The sequence below is a fragment of the Macaca thibetana genome, chromosome 4 (assembly GCF_024542745.1).
Source record: "Macaca thibetana thibetana isolate TM-01 chromosome 4, ASM2454274v1, whole genome shotgun sequence".
Classification (NCBI taxonomy): Eukaryota; Metazoa; Chordata; class Mammalia; order Primates; family Cercopithecidae; genus Macaca; species Macaca thibetana.
The window spans coordinates 164,630,325-164,649,485 of record NC_065581.1 but is presented as its reverse complement, the minus strand read 5'-3'; the positions used below and the strand labels follow the sequence as shown (position 1 = coordinate 164,649,485).

General features: G+C 48.6%; 1 protein-coding gene across 7 annotated transcripts in view; it reads left to right on the top strand.

The window, feature by feature from the left end:
• RPS6KA2 (ribosomal protein S6 kinase A2) overlaps positions 1–19,161 on the top strand; it is a 491,259-nt gene that overhangs the window by 382,654 nt on the left and 89,444 nt on the right. For all 7 annotated transcript variants that reach the window (XM_050789393.1, XM_050789392.1, XM_050789391.1 and 4 more), the window contains 2 exons: positions 13,677–13,757; positions 16,007–16,086. In XM_050789393.1, coding sequence (XP_050645350.1) covers positions 13,677–13,757; positions 16,007–16,086 — 161 coding nt within the window. The remainder of the gene's footprint in view (positions 1–13,676; positions 13,758–16,006; positions 16,087–19,161) is intronic.

Genomic DNA, 19,161 nt, shown 5'->3' with positions numbered 1-19,161 from the left:
CTGTCTTTCTCAAGCCCTTTGTAAGATACGACCTCACTCTGTTGCATTTCAGACAAACATCACCCTTACCTAACAGGCATCTGATTTATTACAGATATACCTGCCTCTGTATGGTGGAGTCCTCTATGTGTTTATTACCAGAGTTGCATTTCTTGTATTATAGATATTCAAAAAGGAGGAAATAGATTTTTTTCATGACTTGTCATCTTTAATAGCTGTGCAATGTAAGCACTTAAGAGTAATGGGCTTAAGATTTTTCTGCACAAAGATTCTCTATTAAGGAAGTCCGTTAAGTAACCATATCAGTCTTTTAAAAAATGCTTCAGTATAGAAGAATAAAAAGACACCTCTTGGGGAGTCATGCCCATTCTGGTCATCAGTGTGGTTAACTTTTCTTATTATTATTTACGGTTTTCTTCTCTTCCTTTATTTGTGGAATAATTAACTATAAAAAGTTTGCCCCCCCAAAAGTTGAGCAACACAATGGCTCATGGAAGCCCTTTTTTTTTAACCTTTGAATTAAACCTTTGAAAGCTAAAAGATATCGTGGGAAGAAGGACTTTTATTCTGCATCTGGAAGACCGCTCGGGATATAATTTCAGGTTCAATAGCCTTTTTGTGGGTAAAGAAAGGAAGTCTCAGGCAATGGCCACCCAGTGGGGGAGAATGAGCTTAGCACAGCCCACACTCTCTAGTGCTGGTAAGTCTCAGGCTAGAGTGTGTCTGTCAGCTCAGTCTTCAAAATCCCTCCGGTTGTGCCGCATCAAACACAAAGCATCATCGAGCCTCTGACTGCCAGGCCTTCAGATCACCGAGGCCGTCTGCACGTGCTCAGCCCCCTGCAGAGGTGTGCACAGAAGCCAAGGTCCCGTGGGCGTGTGGCCGCAGAGCTATTGGCACTGCACGGTCAGTGCAGCATCCAGTACGTCCCCCTAAGTGGGGGTTTCCTAAGTGGGGGTTTCCTGAGGTGCATTTACACAGCCATTTCTCATCTTCACAGTGGCTGACAGAATTGCATTTAATTTAATGTTGTCTTAACCTTAATTCTCTTTTGTAATATCACCTAGATAGAACAGAACAGTATGCTATAATGTGATACGATATGTGTCTTAGTTCATTCAGGCTGATACCACAGAACATCATAGATTGGGTGGCTTTTAAACAACAGAAATTTTTTCTCACAGTTCTGTTGCAAGTCCAAGATCCAGGCTATGTCAGATTTCGTGCCTGGTGAGGGCTGCTGCCTGGTTCATAGCCATCTCTGGCTGTGTCCTCACTTGACGGAAGGCATGAATGAGCTCTCTGGGGTCTCATTTCTAAGGGCCCTAATCCCATGCATGAGGGCTCCACCCTTCTGACCTAATCACCTCCCAGAGGCCCCACCTAAAACCATCACACTAGGGGTTAGGTTTCAACATATGAATTTAGTGGGGGGAACATACACAGTCTATAGCATAGTACCCCAGTCCCTAAAATTCATGTCTTCCCCACATTCATCCCATCTCCATAGCCTCTGCTTCATTCCCACATCAACTCAAGTCTAAAGCCCAACATCTCATCCAAATCATATGGTTTCCTCTGACCCCCAATGTCAGTATCTCCATGATCGCTCTGTATTAGTGGGATCCAAGGTATGATTCATCCTGACCGAAATCACCCTCCAGCTGTGAGCCTATGAAACCACACGAGCTCTGTGCATCAAAACTCCAGTGGTGGGACCAGCATAGGACAGACATTTCCTTTCAAAAAGGAGAAATAGGAAAGAAGAAAGGAGTAACAGGTCCCAAGTAAGTCTAAAACCCAACAGGGAAAATAACATGGAACCTCAAGGCTCCAGAATAATCCTCTTTGACTAGATACTGTGCCCTCCAGACCCACTGGAGCAGGGGTCCTGCCCCAGAGCTTTGCAGGGCAGGGGTCAGCTCTACAAGTCCCTGGCCCCATGGCTTTGGGTGGCCCCCCCAACAGCTTTGAGTGACCCCATCCAGTATGGCTGGATGGCCCCACAGTGGTTCTGTGCCTGGACCCCAGCCTTTGAAATTTAGGTAGGGACAGCCACACCCCCAAGGCTCCTGCACTCCCCATGGTGGGGAAGAGAGAACCTCACAGTTACTGCCAGCCTTTGCCACCTGCTCCCTGCAGAGGGCAATTGGTGGGGCTCACAGGGCACCTGAGGCAGCCAGGGACAGCAGCACTGGAGGGTGGGGAGCCCATGATGTGGGGCAGTGCCCTTGCAGTCCCAGGTACAGTGGCCCCTACTTTTAAATCATTCTACCCTGGGGCTCTTGTGCCTGGCCTGACACGGGTGGGCAGCGCTGATGCTCTCTGAGTTGGCTGCAGGGTCATGTTTCTGTTGCCTCGGAGATCGCTGCCGGCTTCTGTGGAGATGGCTGGTCCATACTGACTTCCTATCAACATTCAGGATTCCTTAGTTATTCCCTAAGAAGATGTAGGACCAGCTCTCCTTCTCTACAGCTCTCCTTTTCTTTCTGAGTCCTCAACCGGAATCGCATTGAAAGGTCTGTTCATGGCAACATAGGCCTTTTCTAGCTGCATCTCAGAACTCTTCCAGCCTCTACCCATTACGCAGTTCCAAAGCTGCTTCCACATTCTTAGGTTTTATTATAGCAGCATCCTACTTCTGGGTACCAAATTCTGTATTATTCAGGGTTTTCCAGAGTAACAGAACCAACAGGATGGATATATATTTCTTAGTGGGAGATTTATTGCAGGAATCAGCTCACATGGGTATGAAGGCCCAGAAGCCCCAGGGGCTTCTGTCTGCAAGCTGGAGAACCAGGAAGGCTGGGGTGTCATTCAGTTCAAATCCAAAGGCCTGAGAACCAGGAGAGCTGGTGATATAAGTTCCAGTCTGAATTTGAAGTCCTGAGAGCCAGGTGAGCTGGTGGTATAAGTTCCAGTCTGAATTCAAAGTCCTGAGAACCAGGCGAGCTGGTGGTGTAAGTTCCAGTCTGAATTCAAAGTCCTGAGAACCAGGTGAGCTGGTGGTGTAAGTTCCAGTCTGAATCTGAAGTCCTGAGAACCAGGAGAGCTGGTGGTATAAGTTCCAGTCTGAATTCGAAGTCCTGAGAACCAGGAGAGCTGGTGGTGTAAGTTCCAGTCTGAATTCGAAGTCCTGAGAACCAGGAGAGCTGGTGGTATAAGTTCCAGTCTGAATTCGAAGTCCTGAGAACCAGGAGAGCTGGTGGTGTAAGCTCCAGTCTGAATTTGAAGTCCTGAGAACTTGGTGGGGGGAGAGGAGAACAATGGTTTAAGTCTCAGCCCAAGAACCAGGCATTGATGTCCAAGGGCTGGAAAACATGAATGTCCCAGTTCAACAGGGAGCAGATTCCTCTCCCACTGCTTTTTTGTTCTCTTCAGGCCCTCAGTAGACTGGATGGTGCCTGCCCATATAGGGGAGGGTGATCTTTACTCAGTCCACCAATTCAAATGCTGATATCTTCCAGAAATGCCCTCACAGACACACCCAGAAATCACGTTTCACGGGGTCTCTGGGCATCTCTTAGCCCAGTCAAGTTGACACTAAAACTAACCACCACAATATGCTATATAATGTGACATACATATAATGTCTATTGGTGGAGATCATTTAAAAATCAGAAACACAAACACAGGCATTGCTGCCTGAAAAAAGGCACCTTGAAGAGGGGTTCCAGAAAGTAGCTCTAGTTGTGTATCATATATCCTATGCCTGCCAGGATAATCTCACAAAGTGCTTCCTCCCATGTTTTCCTGGGAAGGAAACCATGCCCTTCACAGTGGGGTGAACCTGTTGGTGTCTCCACAACCATCTCAGCCCCAGGGATTGTCTTGGGGCCGTGACAGGTGAAGAGCACATGGCAGTTAGAGCTGGTACCAGTAGGCACAGGTTGCTGAACAGAGCAAAGTAAACCATGGAAACCACATCACCCAAACCTGAAATACGGCAGGTTGGCCACAAATAGAGGGCTGACTTGAAGAACAATGAAATTTTTTTTTTTTTTTTTCCTGAGACAGAGTCTCGCTCTGTTGCCCAGGCTGGAGTGCAGTGGCCGGATCTCAGCTCACTGCAAGCTCCGCCTCCTGGGTTCACGCCATTCTCCTGCCTCAGCCTCCCGAGTAGCTGGGACTACAGGCGCCCGCCACCTCGCCCGGCTAGTTTTTTGTATTTTTTAGTAGAGGTGGGGTTTCACCGTGTTAGCCAGGATGGTCCCGATCTCCTGACCTCGTGATCCGCCCATCTCGGCCTCCCAAAGTGCTGGGATTACAGGCTTGAGGCACCGCGCCCGGCCAGGATGATGAAATTTTAACTTATCCCCAGTACCTACCATTTATTAGTGAATCTCAAGATAGCCTAGAATATTTATTCTTTTCACATCTATAGTAGCAAGCCCCAGTCAACTTCAGACTAACCTGTTAAGTACCAGAGAATAAACATCACAGAGAGGCTCTGGCCTGGCCCAAATGGCTTGGCTCCAGAGTCTCCACTAGTCTAGAACTACCCAACAGAAAATTGTTGCTGACATGTCCAAAGAAACCTCTTCACTTGGTTTTCTTTTTTGTGTGTCTAGATCGTAGAAATGAAAGCTCCTTGGACTCCCTGGCTGTCAAAGAGGCGGCTTGAACGTACTCAGCATCAGAAAATGAAACATTTGCTTTCACTGTCTGTTTCTTAGTGGAAGAATCACTCCATGGCTGTCAGTTGGCAGATCCATGGTTCCAGCCCTTTCATTCCATCCCTGGCTATGGGCCATGAATAACCAACACCTCCTAGGGTGGGCAATGGTGAGGTCAGTGGATTGCAGCTGTGCCCAGCAAAGCTAGAATTTGCACAGACCTGAGCATCTTCCCCAGTCTTGAAGAGCCATTTCCAGTCATAGTATTTCATATGCTGAGGGCGTTGCCTGGTGTAATGACTGTCCTTGTCCCTTGACATCTTGTTTAGTTTGTCCTTGCATTCATATATGGAAACTAGGCATTGGTCAGTTACACCGTGTCGTCAGCAGTAATACAGCCCTGCCCTGGAGGGGACACATCCTTTTCCTGTTTTCTGCCACCCTAAAGCCAACATATACTTGTGTTAGGCCACATTGTGCCCGGGGTGTCAACCGTACAGAACATTCTTACAAAAACGTCTTCCCTGCACTGATGTGTTTAATCTGGAATATGTTCTGTTCACTGTCAGGGCTTAAATTCTCCATTTCTTTATTATTATAAGCATAATGATAGTATTGGGTATTGTATTTATTTTGGCTTTTGACCTTTTTTTCTGCTTGTTTAAGATAACCATATTTTTTGTTTGCCTTTTAATTTTATAATCTTTTTGGATGGCCAATTTGTAAATATTTTGTAACTCAATCTGTCTATCTTTTCTGTGTTATTTCTTCCATTGCTTATATTTAAAAAACAAAAAAAAAGATTCCCATCTGGATACCAGATAAGTGTTCACCTTTATTGTAGTTTGTTTTTGCTTTTTTTTTTTTTTTTGAGGCAGTGTTTTACTCCCATCACCCTACCTCAACTTGCCAGGCTCAAGAGATTCTCCCACCTCAGCTTTCCAAGAGCTAGGGCTGTAGGTGCACGCCACCACTCCTGGCTAATTTTTTGTATTTTTAGTAGAGACAGCGTTTTACCGTGTTGCTCAGGTGCCGAGACCAGCTTGGTTGTGGAGACCCTAACCCAGTGGCGCTAGAGGAATTAATGACACACACACAGAAATATAGCGTGTGGAGTGGCAAGTCAGGGGTCTCATAGCCTTCAGAGCTGAGAACCTTGAACAGAGATTTACCCGCATATTTATTAACAGCAAGCCAGTCATAAGATTTACTAAAAGTATTCCTTATGGGAAACAAAGGGATGGGCCAAAATAAAGGGATGGCTCTGGCTAGTTACCGGCACCATGAACATGTCCTTATGGCACAGATCGCTCATGCTGTTGTTTGTGGTTTAAGAATGCGTTAAGCGGTTTTCCACCCTGGGTAGGCCATGGTGTCAAGGCCATCACGAGCATGTCACAGTGCTGCAGAGATTTTGTTTATGGCCAGTTTTGGGGCCAGTTTATGGCCAGATTTGGGGGCCTGTTCCCAACACTCAGGCTTGTCTCCAACTCTTGAGCTCAAGCAATCCACCCACCTCAGCCTCCCAAAGTGCTAGACTTACAGGTGTGAGCCACCGTGCCTGGCCAACTTTGTTTTTGTTTTGTTTTGTTTTGTTTTTAAAGTAATTCTTTAATAGAGCTGGGCTTTATTTTAGTGTAAGATATAGGGAGGAGACCTTGTTTTGTTTTTTTTTTGTTTTTTGTTTTTCTTTACTGTAACTAGATAGTCCCTTCCAAATTTGAATATAAGACATCTATCTTTCTCTAATTTTTCACCAGACTTACCAATGCTATAAAGTCAGATATGTGGCTAAACAATGTTCTTCATTCCAAATGGATGTGAATTCAATAACAGCGGTCCTGTTTAGAGTACTTTTAGATGCTCTTACCCAGAGTCAAAGACCAAGCTTTGCAAGGAGATGGCAAGATGGAGTAGGAACCCCCCTTTTCTCTGCCACGCTGCTTCACCAGGTCTCAGCTTCAGAGCATGCAGGGCCTGGCAGGTGGAACAGGGACTTCACCCAGAAGAGGAGGCACGTTGGGGTGACGGATGGCCTGCCCTCCCTCAGGCGCTGCCAAGCCTGGGCCTGCTCTGCTGAGACAAAGGGCACAGCATTGGAAGCCTGGCCACATGCATCTCATGAGGTTTTCCCTGTGTGGAAGCATTTTGAGTCTAGGGCGTGGTAAAGCCCATGGGTCCTCAATGGCAGCCCCATTGGCTGTGTGATGTGTGACAGAGAAATTTTCCTTATTGAGTTTAACTTTGTTTGATGCCAGCAGGCAGCTCAGAGAGAGAGAGGCTTATTGTTTAATCATCCTGGAAGGGGCGGCCTCCCCACCCCTCCCACTGTGTGTGGTCACTCCCGCCCTCCCCACCCCCGGCTTCCTGCAGAGCCCGCCTGTGTTCATGAGCCCTGTGTCTTCTGCCCAGGCCTTTGCTTTTACTTTGAGAGAAATCTTTCTGATTCCACTATGTCCTTTCTGCCTTTGGGGTCTTTGTGGTGAGTGAATAGATTCCAGGTTTGCTTTCATTAACTCCCGGAAACTCTTTGGTGCTCACACTGGCTGTAGCTATTGGAGGCTATAACTGGGGAGAGGTGGGCAATGGAGATGTGAACCCCCAAAATCTCAGACAGGTCTCAGTTAATTTAGAAAGTTTATGCCAAGGTTGAGGACATGCACCTGTGACGGCCTCAGGAGGTCCTGACAACATGTGCCCAAGGTGGTCAGAGGACCATTTGGTTTTGTACATTTTAGGGAGACATAGGACATCAGTCAACATACATATGAACACTGGTTCAGTCTGGAAAGGTTGGACAACTGGAAGCAAAGGTGGGAAGACTCTTCGGTCTTCAGCGGGGTGGGGCTTCCGGGTCAAAGGTAGATAAGAGACAAATGATCACATTCTTCTGAGTTTCTGACGAGCCTCTCCAAAGGAGACAATCAGATCTGCACTGATCTCAGTGAGCAGAGGGGTGACTGAATAGGATGGGAGGCGGGCTGGCCCCAAGCAGCTCCCAGCTTGACTTTTCCCTTTAGCTTAGTGATGTGGGGGCCCCAGGATTTATTTTCCTTTCACAGAGACGTTCTTTGTAACATCTTCCTTGTGAATCGTTTTGCTTTTCCTCCGTACATTCATTCTCCTCTGCCGCAGAGCCAGGGTAGTAGATACAAGAGCTCCATCCGGCAATCTCCAGAGGCTGTTGGGAGCATCTAATGACGTCATGCCGATGCTCGTGTGAGGTTTTGCCCTTCAGAGTGTCCTCTCCGGTGCATAACTGCAGCCGTGTTTAATAAAACAAGCTCTCTTATTTTTATCTACATCAGGAACTATTTTTTCAGGAATGAATGGATAAAATGTTTTAATAAAAAAGTATATCAAAGCTTCTAAAAGTCACATCAAGGGGTTACACAGACCCAGCTGCCGGCCTCTCCCCTGGGATGAGCAGTGTCCTCATCGCATCGTCCCCAATGAATCGGCCGTGAGTCACCACTCCACCAGTGGCCTCCTGCAGTCCCCACCTGGTGGACTGTCTTGAGCATCTGCTGCCACCAAACACTTCTTTCACATTTCCTGATTTCTCTCTCTGTCTCCTCTGGGTCTTCCTATTGCGGACCACATCATGGTACATCCTCTCTCCCTCCTCCTTCAGAACAACAATACCCTCACCGAGGTCCTCACCACGGTCCTCCTCTCATCCTCCATATCCTCCAGTGGTCCTCGGGCACCGTGGGCTGCTGCCTTGGGGTGGGTGTTTGCATCTGTTATTTCCAGCAAAGCTCCAAACCAAGTCTTTTCCTGAGCCCTGCATGTCCTCAGCACTCAACGGGCCAAGAGTGCAGGTGGCCTGTTCTCTCCCTGCCCACCACCTGACTTCTCTCCTGGCTAATTTCTCCACCAGTCACCCATGCAGAGGGCTAGGATGATGCAGCTCTCTCCTTTTTATTCCCAGCAGCTGAGAGGTCGTGAGGTCTCAGTTCTCCCTCCTCCAGGCCAGACCTGTCCCTCTGCAGGGCTGGATAGCAGGATCCCTTTGCCCCATTCTAGCCACATTGCCCATTCCGGCCCTGTTGCTATTGCATCCTCCACATGACCTCTTAAATCTAGAGGCCCTAAACATGTGCTGTGTGAAAGTCCTCTCCAAGGTCTCTCGGCTCTGCAGGCTCCCACGTCCCTGCCCACAGGCCTCATCAGTGTGGCGCTGCAGCTCTGTGCGCCATCCCACCTGCATCCCTGAGGGTACCCCAGCTGCCACCCTTCAGGGCCATCCCTTGGCCTGTATCCTCCTGCCTGAGCACCTGGAGGCTCCCGGGTCCCCCGTAAGGCTTAGCTCCTCCTCTGTGAAAACCTCCCGGGCCGTTTCCAGTTCCGCCAGCATGCACAGCTCCCCCAGCACACAAGGGGTGGGGCTGGTCACCCTCTGGTGGCCCCTTGCTGCCATCGCCGCAGAGTGTCTCCCCACAGGGCTCTCACTTCCTGGAGGGCAGAGCCTGCCTCTTCACATTCCAAATGCCCAGCACAAAGGAGACTGAGAAGCAGTGATGGGAAAGGAGTGGGCCCAGGAGAAGAGGTGGGAGAGGAAAGAATTTGAGGCCAAGTGGCAAGAATTGTGACCTCACCATTCAGCTGTCTGATTTGCAAAAGGGCTAGGAAGACTGAGCCTACCTTTGCTCCCACATCTCCCCGACATCCGTGATCCTATGGCCTATTTTCCAGTTTACCTACATAGAGAAGAAAACTACCCTGACCAGCACACAGAATCCAGATCACTAAGACATGAACTCACAAATGATAAACAGGAGCGGGTGCAAGACTAAATTCCGTAGGAGAGCCTTCCAAAAAGGTTTGCACACAATGACTACAATCAGAGAGGAAGAAAAGAATCTCTAAACTCCGGGGTCATTACTCTAGAGAGAAAATCACAGCCAGGGGTACAAAATTGTATTCTGTGAAAGTGTTCTGCGCTCTCCTGGCTTCTGAACACAGTCCTCCGCTTTAACAACTGGGGTAGTGGTTTCCATTCATGGCCCCTCTCATTAAATCTCCTTCAGCCCAGGTTGTTTGCTTCCCCTTTTGCCTCCCCAGCAGTTTGTCTCCTGTGCCGCAGTCCATGCTGCCCGTGTCCAGGAGGATAGTGCATACACGCTGGCTGGGACCTACACCAGGCCTTCACCCAGTGGAGGGGGGCAGGCAGGGGTCTGCTTCCTCCAGGCCACCAGGAGCTATCTAACTTTGAGCAATGCTTTTTACTGCAGTGAGCCTGTTTCCTCTTCTGTAAGAACATGGGGTTGAACTGCATGCTCCCCAAGGTCTTTTAAGCAATAAAATCCTGATTCCGTTAGTTGAGGCGGAAGGAGGACCTCCCGTGTCCCCTTGGGCGTAAGTGATAAGTCGTTCCCGCACCCTCCACCTTGGCGTTTTGGTCTCAAGGGATTAGGAACTGCAAGGACCACTGGGGAAGGAGGTACTGAGGTTCAGGGGAGACGCTAGTATCCCCCAGCTCTGCCCACAGCACCACCTGCTGTGTGCCTACTCGATGCCCGTCTAGACTCTAAGGCAAACTTGTCCATCCCACAGCTTGTGGGCTACGTGGGGCCCAGGATAGCTTTTAATGCAGCCCAACACAAATTTGTAAACTTTCTTAAAAGATGATGAGATTTTTGGTGATGTTTTAAAGGTCATCAGCTATCGCTAATGTTAGTGTGTTTTATGTGTGGCTCAAGACAGTTCTTCTGGTGTGGCCCAGGGAAGTCAAAAGGTTCAACATCCCTGCTCTAAGGAATGTCACAGACCCACTGTGTTGACAAGGGTCTGGGGTTAGAAGAGGGATGGGCAGAGCAGTGGAACAGCAAGGAGAGATCAGAAAAAAAGAAAAAGAAAACAAACGAGGATCTGAGCATATAATACAGGTGTCACTGCAATGACACCTGAGGCAGCACAGTGTGGGCTGGCCCCGTGTTGTTGTGGCACACACATCACCTCACAGGTTTCTCAGGCAGCCCCAGGAGGTGGGAGCTGTCTCATCTGGTTAGCATATGAGGAAACTGAAGTCAAGAGTAAGACACAGTGATGCTGACAGTGAGCTGGAGTGCAGGGCCAGACACCACGGTCACCACCCGGCCCCCGGAGACACTATTACAGACCAAACGGGAAAGCAAAACTGTCCCAGCACCAAAGACAAAGGCAGACTTCAGAGAGCCTGAATCCTAGGTGTGAGCATTAAAACCAGGAGTTGAGACAGTGAAGCTCAGGGACCCAGGAATGAGGAAGGACTTTCTCTTTATAACTGTGGTAAGACCTATATAACATAATATTGATCACTTTAACCACTTGTAAGTGAACAGTTCAGTGACATGAATACATTCACAATGTTGTCCTCACCAATATTACACCCAAAACCTTTTTATCATCCCAAATGGAAACAGTGACTTCCCATTCTCCCTCTTCCACCTCTTGTTCACCACGATTCTGCTTTCTGTCTCTCTGAATCTGACTACTCTGGGTAGCTCTTATAGTGGGATCATACAATAGTTGTCTTCTTGTGTCTGGCTTATTTCACTTAGTATAATGTCCTGAAGTTTCATTCATATTGTGTTAGAATTTTACCCTTTTTTAGAGCTGAATAATATCCCTGTGTGTGTGTGTGTGTGTGTGTGTGTGTGTGTGTGTGTGTTTACTACAGCATCACATTTTGTTCATCTGTTGATGGACACTTGGGTTGATTCCTCCTTTGTCTGTTGTAAATAATGCTGCCACGAACATGGGTAGATGAACCTGTTCAAATCCATGCTTTCAGTTTTTTTGGATGTGTATCCTCTGAGCAGAATTGCTGGGTCACACAGTAATTCTGCTTCTTTGTGAGGAACTACCACACTATTTTCCACAGTGACTGTGCCATTTTACACTGTCATCAGCTATGCACAATGGTTCAAGTTCTCCACAGTCTCCCAGTTTGTTATTTTCTATTTTCTTCTTATTATTGTAGCATTCTTGGTGAAAAATTTCTCTTTTTTTTTTTGAGATGGAGCCTTGCTCTGTCCCCTAGGCTGGAGTGCAGTGGCGCGATCTCAGCTCACTGCAAGCTCCGCCTCCCGGGTTCACGCCATTCTCCTGCCTCAGCCTCCCTAGTAGCTGGGACTACAGGCGCCCGCCACCACGCCCGGCTAATTTTTTTTTTGTATTTTTAGTAGAGATGGGGTTTCACTGTGTTAACCAGGATGGTCTTGATCTCCTGACCTGGCGATCCACCTGTTTCGGCCTCCCAAAGTGCTGGGATTACAGGTGTGAGCCACTGTGCCCGGCCAAGAATTTCTTAAATAAAACTTTAGCAGTGTGTGTATCACAAGTCCTAAATATGGATAAATTTAAATACCTGACCCATGATACAACACTTACCATATTTGTCCCAATAGAAATGTTTGAAGAAATTTTCTCCCGTCACTCATGGGGCTGTGTGAGGTCCCGGATACTGCCCTGGGTATAGCAGCTTGCTCAGGGGAATACTAAAGCTATTCTTACTCAAGTGGTGCTCTTTGTTTGTTTGTTCATTTGTTTTTGCATCAAAACTAATTACATCTGTATTCCCAGATGGCCAGACTTGAGATAGTGTGAGCACTAAGAAGAATATTTAACTGTTGTAACACACTAAATTCAACAGAAAGTACATGGTCCATGGTTATCTTCATGGAGAGGGAGAGAAGGAATCTTCCTCTTGATTTCCAGTTCCATCAGAAATGTGTGAACATGGCTGTTCTGTAGCCCTGAATGATTCAGGCAGGGATCACATATGTATGCTAACACCATTGGATGAAGGATTGCTAGGGAACCCACAGATCACTCCATGCCAGGTATTAGCCCACAGATGCTTGTTACTTACAAAGGGACATGAAGACCTTTTCCATGGAGAGATGGTGACCTGCCACCTCAACCACCCATCACGTTTAGCATCACAGAGAGGGCGAGCCCAGCAGGCACCCCTGATCTGAGGAGGCTAAAGTACAGGCATCACCTGGTGACCAAAAATGTTTATCCCCAATCTTATCACGCCTCCAGTTTACAAGAAATACAAGCGTTATAGAAAGCAATTGAGCAATGATCAGACAAACCCAGAATGTGGAACATTCTACTGACAAAAACTGACCTGGTCTTCCCAAAAAGTCCATGAAAAAATACAGGGCGAGGGAAATAAGTGTGGGACCATTGTCTTCTAGGAGCAAAACAAAGACATTTAACAACCAGTATAATTGAATTGGATACCTAGGTCGGGAAAACGCCATGGAGGGGAGGACTGAATATAGATTGGATGTTAGATGTATCATGGAGTGATTGCTGGTTTTCCTATGTGTGACAGTAGGTGTTAGAGTTATGCTAAGAGACTGTCCCTATTCTTAGGAGACACCTGCACATGCACCTCAGAGTAACATGTCGTGCTGCCTACAGTTTATTTTTAATTTTTTGGAGAGCTAGAGATGCGTTTTATATATATATGTGTGTGTGTGTGTGTATATATATGTGTGTGTATATATGTGTGTGTGTATATATATGTATATATGTGTATATATATATATAAAAAAATATAGTTTGAGAGAGAGAAAGCAAATATATTAAAATGTAAGCAGTTGTTAAATCTAGGATTATTGTACAACATTTTTTTTTTTTTTTGAGACGGAGTCTCGCTCTGTCGCCCAGGCTGGAGTGCAGTGGCCGGATCTCAGCTCACTGCAAGCTCCGCCTCCCGGGTTTACGCCATTCTCCTGCCTCAGCCTCCCGAGTAGCTGGGACTACAGGTGCTGCCACCTCGCCCGGCTAGTTTTTTGTATTTTTAGTAGAGTCGGGGTTTCACCGTATTAGCCAGGATGGTCTCGATCTCCTGACCTCGTGATCTACCCGCTTCCGCCTCCCAAAGTGCTGGGATTACAGGCTTGAGCCACCGCGCCCGGCCAACTTTTTCAAGTTTTGTATGTGTTTGAAATGTTTTAATGAAAAGTTGGCAGGAATTAGATCTAATATTTCGTGTTCAGTGTTCCTCAGAACTCTTATTTCCTGCCTCATGAAAGCCTCTATCTTTCTACTCTGCAGTTCGGGACCGAGTGAGATCGAAGATGGAGAGGGACATCCTGGCAGAGGTGAATCACCCCTTCATTGTGAAGCTCCATTATGGTAAGTAGAGTCAAAATGACACTTTAGAGAGGACCCAGGGCAACCTTCTGCAGATCAAAGAAAATTGAAAAAGAAATAACAGATCGGAAAGAAGACAATCTTTCCCATACCGTGGAGTCCTGCCCTGCCTGGGGATGAAGGTGCCTTCTATCCTGATCGCTTAGTCTCTTCTGTATTTATTTTCTTTGAAAGAGCAAGAAGCCCTGTTTTCATCTCAAAGATCTAATTTTGATGGGATATCCATTATTAAATTGTTACCATACCATTGATAATCTCAACCTAGATTGGGGTGAATCTATGACTTATTTTTGTGTTGTTTTAGAATAAAAAGCTCTATGACCCAATAATTTCTTTAAACCAGAAATGGTAACACCTTCTTCATTTCAAATGAATATCATGTTTAAAGATAGTAGCTCAGGGCCGGGCGCGGTGGCTCAAGCCTGTAATCCCAGCACTTTGGGAGGCCGAGGCGGGCGGATCACAAGGTCAGGAGATCGAGACCACAGTGAAACCCCGTCTCTACTAAAAATACAAAAAATTAGCCGGGCGTGGTGGCGGGCGCCTGTAGTCCCAGCTACTCAGGAGGCTGAGGCAGGAGAATGGCGGGAACTCGGGAGGCGGAGCTTGCAGTGAGCCGAGATCGCGCCACTGCACTCCAGCCTGAGCAACAGCGTGAGACTCCGTCTCAAAAAAAAAAAAAAAAAAAAAAAAGATAGTAGCTCATTGACCCCTCAAAACTTCCATTCAAGGTAGCTTATTATTTTCATGTTTCGAGGCTCAAATAATTAACCAAAGGCCACACAGCTGCTTTGCCACACAACTTCTCTTCATTTGCTGTCTGCCTTTTTATCCCAGTAGAGAAGCAGTAAGTGAAATCTTCAAATTAAAAAAAGATGGGATGAGATGGTGGCTGCAGACTCATGGCTTACTGCATTAAACTTTCCCACCTAATAATCCAGATGAGCTAAGCACAGAAGGGAACAACAATAAAACCAGTAGTTTGTTCTTGGTTGCAAAGGACAAGGTGGTGTGTCGGGGAGGTGTTAGTGAGATTTGCGTGAATCTGAGGACAGGATGAAGGAGGCCTGCAGAAGCTGGGCATACCCTGCTGTTCCTTCTGGGCCATGGACAGTGCAGTTGCAAACCTCTGCCTCCTGGCAGAGGAGGTCGCAGAGGCTGGCTTTCCAAAACTCTGTCCTCTCCACTGCTGCCCAGTGGCTGGTGTCACGTCCCATCCCACAGGTCATTTATGTTACTTGCTAGCGTGTTTTCTGAAGAAATTTAAGAACTGAGTGTCCTACAAAGAGCTTTAAACAGACCTCCACATCACCTCGGTGGTGACCCAGCTTCTCCACCTGCCTATCAAGCCCAGGATGAAGCATTTAATGCGCACTCAGTTTACACAGTTCTGGCAGAGGGCTTTCTAGCTAGAGGCTATGTTTCCAAAACCCCCACATTTATGATGTTTTTCGCATTTACTTTTAGAAAATAAAACGTTTTCTAGTATGCAGGGATATTGGGATCCCTTCCAACCACACCTCCTATGTAGATAAAATAGACACCACGCGGTGCCTCACCAGTGCTGCCGCAGCAGCCATCGTCACAGCAGCGATGGTGACGGGCTTCTCTAGACCCTCCCGTGCTCATGCGCCCTCTCAACAGAGGCAGGTCCTTGCTGAGGGTGGGCAGGAGCTGTGTAGCCTGCCTGTGGCCTGAAACAGAAAGTCTGCAATTGCAGCTCACAGTGACCAGACCTCGGACGTGAGCCCCATTGTCTTGATGTACAAATAACTGGGCCGGCCCGTCACCAGAACTGCCGAGAGAGGAAGGCGGGGGTTCCCTGGTACCAGAGTGGAGTTCTGTAGGAAGAAGGCACTTCCATAGGGCAGAAAGGACACGTCCTCCGAAGCAGAGCCACCTTCAGGCTGCTCACTAATGCATTACGACGAAAGCCAGCAAAGACAACAGCTTGAATATGCACATCTTTCTCCCCGTGTATCTTTCAATTCCTTTGCAATTGAAAAAGGGAAGGAGGGGAGAAAAAAGAAAGATGAAAAAAATCTCAAGACCCCCTAAAACAGTGAGAGAGGGGCAGCCCTCACAGTGTCAGACCCCCTCTGCTGGATGCGGGGTCCTGCCATTTCTCAAGTGGCTCAGCCTCCCGGAGTAAGCGGCACCTTGAGCAGGGAGAAGCCAGAGCCACAGGACGTTCGACAAGCTGCCAAAATGCGGGTCTCTCTCCCCCACAGCCTTTCAGACAGAAGGAAAGCTCTACCTGATCCTGGACTTCCTGCGGGGAGGGGACCTCTTCACCCGGCTCTCCAAAGAGGTGAGCAGCCGCCACATTACACAGGAGGGCGGGCAGGAGCTTCCGTCTAGGACTAGAGGGAAGGAGGGGTGGAGAGCACTGAGAGGAGATGAGCACGTGCAAGAGTGCGTGTGTGTGTGGGGTGGATGTGTGAGTGCGTACGAGAGTGCGTGTGTGTGTGGGGTGCATGTGTGAGTGTGTATGAGAGTGCGTGTGTGTGTGGGGTGCATGTGTGTGTACGAGAGTGCATGTGTGTGTGTGTGTGGTGCATGTGTGAGTGTGTGCAAGAGTGCGTGTGTGGGAGGGGTGTACATGTGTGTGTGCATGTGTGGTGTGGGGGTGTGTGGGTGAGACTGCGTGTGCATGTGTGGGGTTTGCAGGGGGGTATGTGAGCGTGTGTGCATGTGTGCGGTGTGTGTGTTTGCATGTGTGTGGTGTGTGTGGGGGTGTGTGCATGGTGTGTGGGGTTGTGTGTGCATGGTGTGTGGGAATGTGAGGGTGTGTGCATGTGTGGGTTGTGCATGTGTCATGTGGGATAAGTGTGTGGTATGTGTGTGATGTGTGTTGTGTGTATACGTCAGGTGTGTGATTTGTGGTGTATGTGATGTGTGGTGTGTGTACTATGTGTATGTGTGGGGTGTGTGGCATGCTGTGTACATGTGTGGGGTTGGTGTGTGTGGTATGCTATGTGTGGGGTGTGTGGTATGCTGTGTGCATGTGTGCGTATGTAGGGTGTGTGTATGTGTGGGGTTTGTGTGTGGGTGTGTGTGTGCTATATGTGGTATGTGCTTTGTGTGATGGGGCGTGTGTGTGTGTTTGACATCCTGTGTGCCTGTGTAGGGTGTGTGTATGTATGAACTGTGTGTATGAGCTGTATGTGGTGTGTGTGGTGTGTGCTATGTGTGATGTGGGGGGTGTGTGTGTGTTGGGCATGCTGTGTGCATGTGTAGGGTGTGTGTATGTGTGTATGTGTGTTGGTGTGTGTGTGAGCTGTGTGTAGTATATGTGGTGTGTGCTATGTGTGATGGGGGTATGTGTGTGTTGGGCATGCTGTGCGCATGTGTAGGGTGTGTGTATGTGTGTTGGTGTGTGTGTATGCTGTGTGTGGTATGTATGGTGTGTGCTATGTGTGATGGGGGTGTGTGTGTGTTGGGCATGCTGTGTGCATGTGTAGGGTGTGTGTATGTGTGTTGGTGTGTGTGTATGCTGTATGTGGTATGTATGGTGTGTGCTATGTGTGATGTCGGGGGTATGTGTGTGTGTGTTTAGTGTGCTGTGTGCATTGCTGGCTGGTTCTAAGGAAGCTGCACAAGTGGCCCTAGCAATCGTCTCAGGTGACACCAGCAGTGCCCCTGCAGCTCCAGTACCATAAGTCACACTGTTGACCTCTCGGCTAGAGCAGATGGAAGGCGCAGGTCAGTGGATAGGAGCGGCTGGGAAAGACTCACAGGGTCTGACTTTCCGTCCTGGGAAGAGGGAGGTATTGCTAAGCCGCCGCACATTGGCGCTGTTTACTGCACGCCCCAGGGCTTCTCCTTGACCTCCAGTGCCTTAGGTGGGAACTCTCCAGGATGCAACTTCACCGCATCCCAAGAGCCCCGTGGCCCTGATTGACATGAAAAGCACCCCACTTCATGGTATGGCAAAAGGCATATTCCGCCCATGGCAGTGCCAGTGCCAGGCTTTCCATTCTGACGATCCTGCTTGTTCGTCTCTTATACAAAGGAGGAGTGGCCAAGGTGCTTTCACAGCAACAGTGGCCTTCACGCCCCCCACTCCCTTTTCCCCACCTTCCCCTTTTCAGCAGGAGACCCCTCTGTCTTGCACAAAGCCCCAAAAGAACAGTAAACCAAGGCAGAGCTGCTCGTGAGGCGGGCCCAGAGGGTCCCAGAGACCATGGATGCCCTGTCCCTCTGCGTCTATCAGTCCCTCGGGCAGTGGTGCACGTATCTGTGGGACTCCGTGCATGGAGGAAAAACACTAGGCCGGGAGAACCTGATCCAATCTCTACACAAAGCCCTTTGGCCCCTTCCTGTGCCACCTGCTGTGTGCCCATTTCCAAAGATGCTGGAGCCTGGCGTCTGCCCATTCCTCGTGTGGTATCATCTGTTGGTTTGTCCGCTCCCCTCTCATCCACAGGGAGTCAGTCCATTTGGGGTCTGGTTTTGTCCAGCAACTACTATGACACGCCTGTGGTTGGGCGCCCTGACCAAAAAGACAACAGTAATCAGCGAAAAGCCCAGCAACTCTCACGTGGGAATGTGTCTCCCCTGAGGGCCTTTATTTCAGAGTAGGAGGAAAGTTGTCCAGGGCGGGCACCACAGATTCGTGGAGTCGGTGGGAACCTGCGGAATGTCTTTTCCTTGGGTCCTCATTCAGCAAGTACAGGGCCCAGCATCTTACGGGGACAGTCACTGTGCCAGCGAACCTGCAGGACTCACACCATGAGGTGTTTCCTCTCTATGGAGAAATGTCCTGCTTTTGTCCTTGGGGGTTACACTAAGAGCTGGGGGAGTGGAAAGACAGGTTTGCCTCTGAGCTCTAGATTGTACACACAACCCATGGTGGGCCACATGTGGATATGCCAAGTCAGAGGAAAGAACCAGGCCACCAGCAGAATGTGCTGTCAGCCAGTCCACTGAGCACATGAACCAACCTAGAAAAGAAACATCCATCCGGGAAAGGCGCTGGCCAAGCGTGGAACGGAGGACAGGGACTTGGGGGGCTGGCGGGTGGCTGGAACATACATCCGGGAAAGGCGCTGGCCAAGCGTGGAAAGGAGGACAGGGACTCAGGGGACTGGCGGGTGGCTGGCACCCACTGGCCACTGTTGGGACGTGGAGCCTGCATGTCCAGCCCCGTGGAGGAACCCCCTGTGTGAAGTGTGTGCCCAGCCATCAGCCTGACGCCACTCACCGTTCAGGCACCCTGGCCACCCTTCTCCTAGTTTTGTGCTTGCTGGGCAGCCTTCTGGCTGTGTGCTGATAATTCAGTAATCATGCGGACTTGTAGTCTCCATAATGTTGATTTCTCCTGACGAATATAGAAAATGGCTTGTGGGCATGATTTGGCTTCCTTGTAAGGGGGTCTACAAAA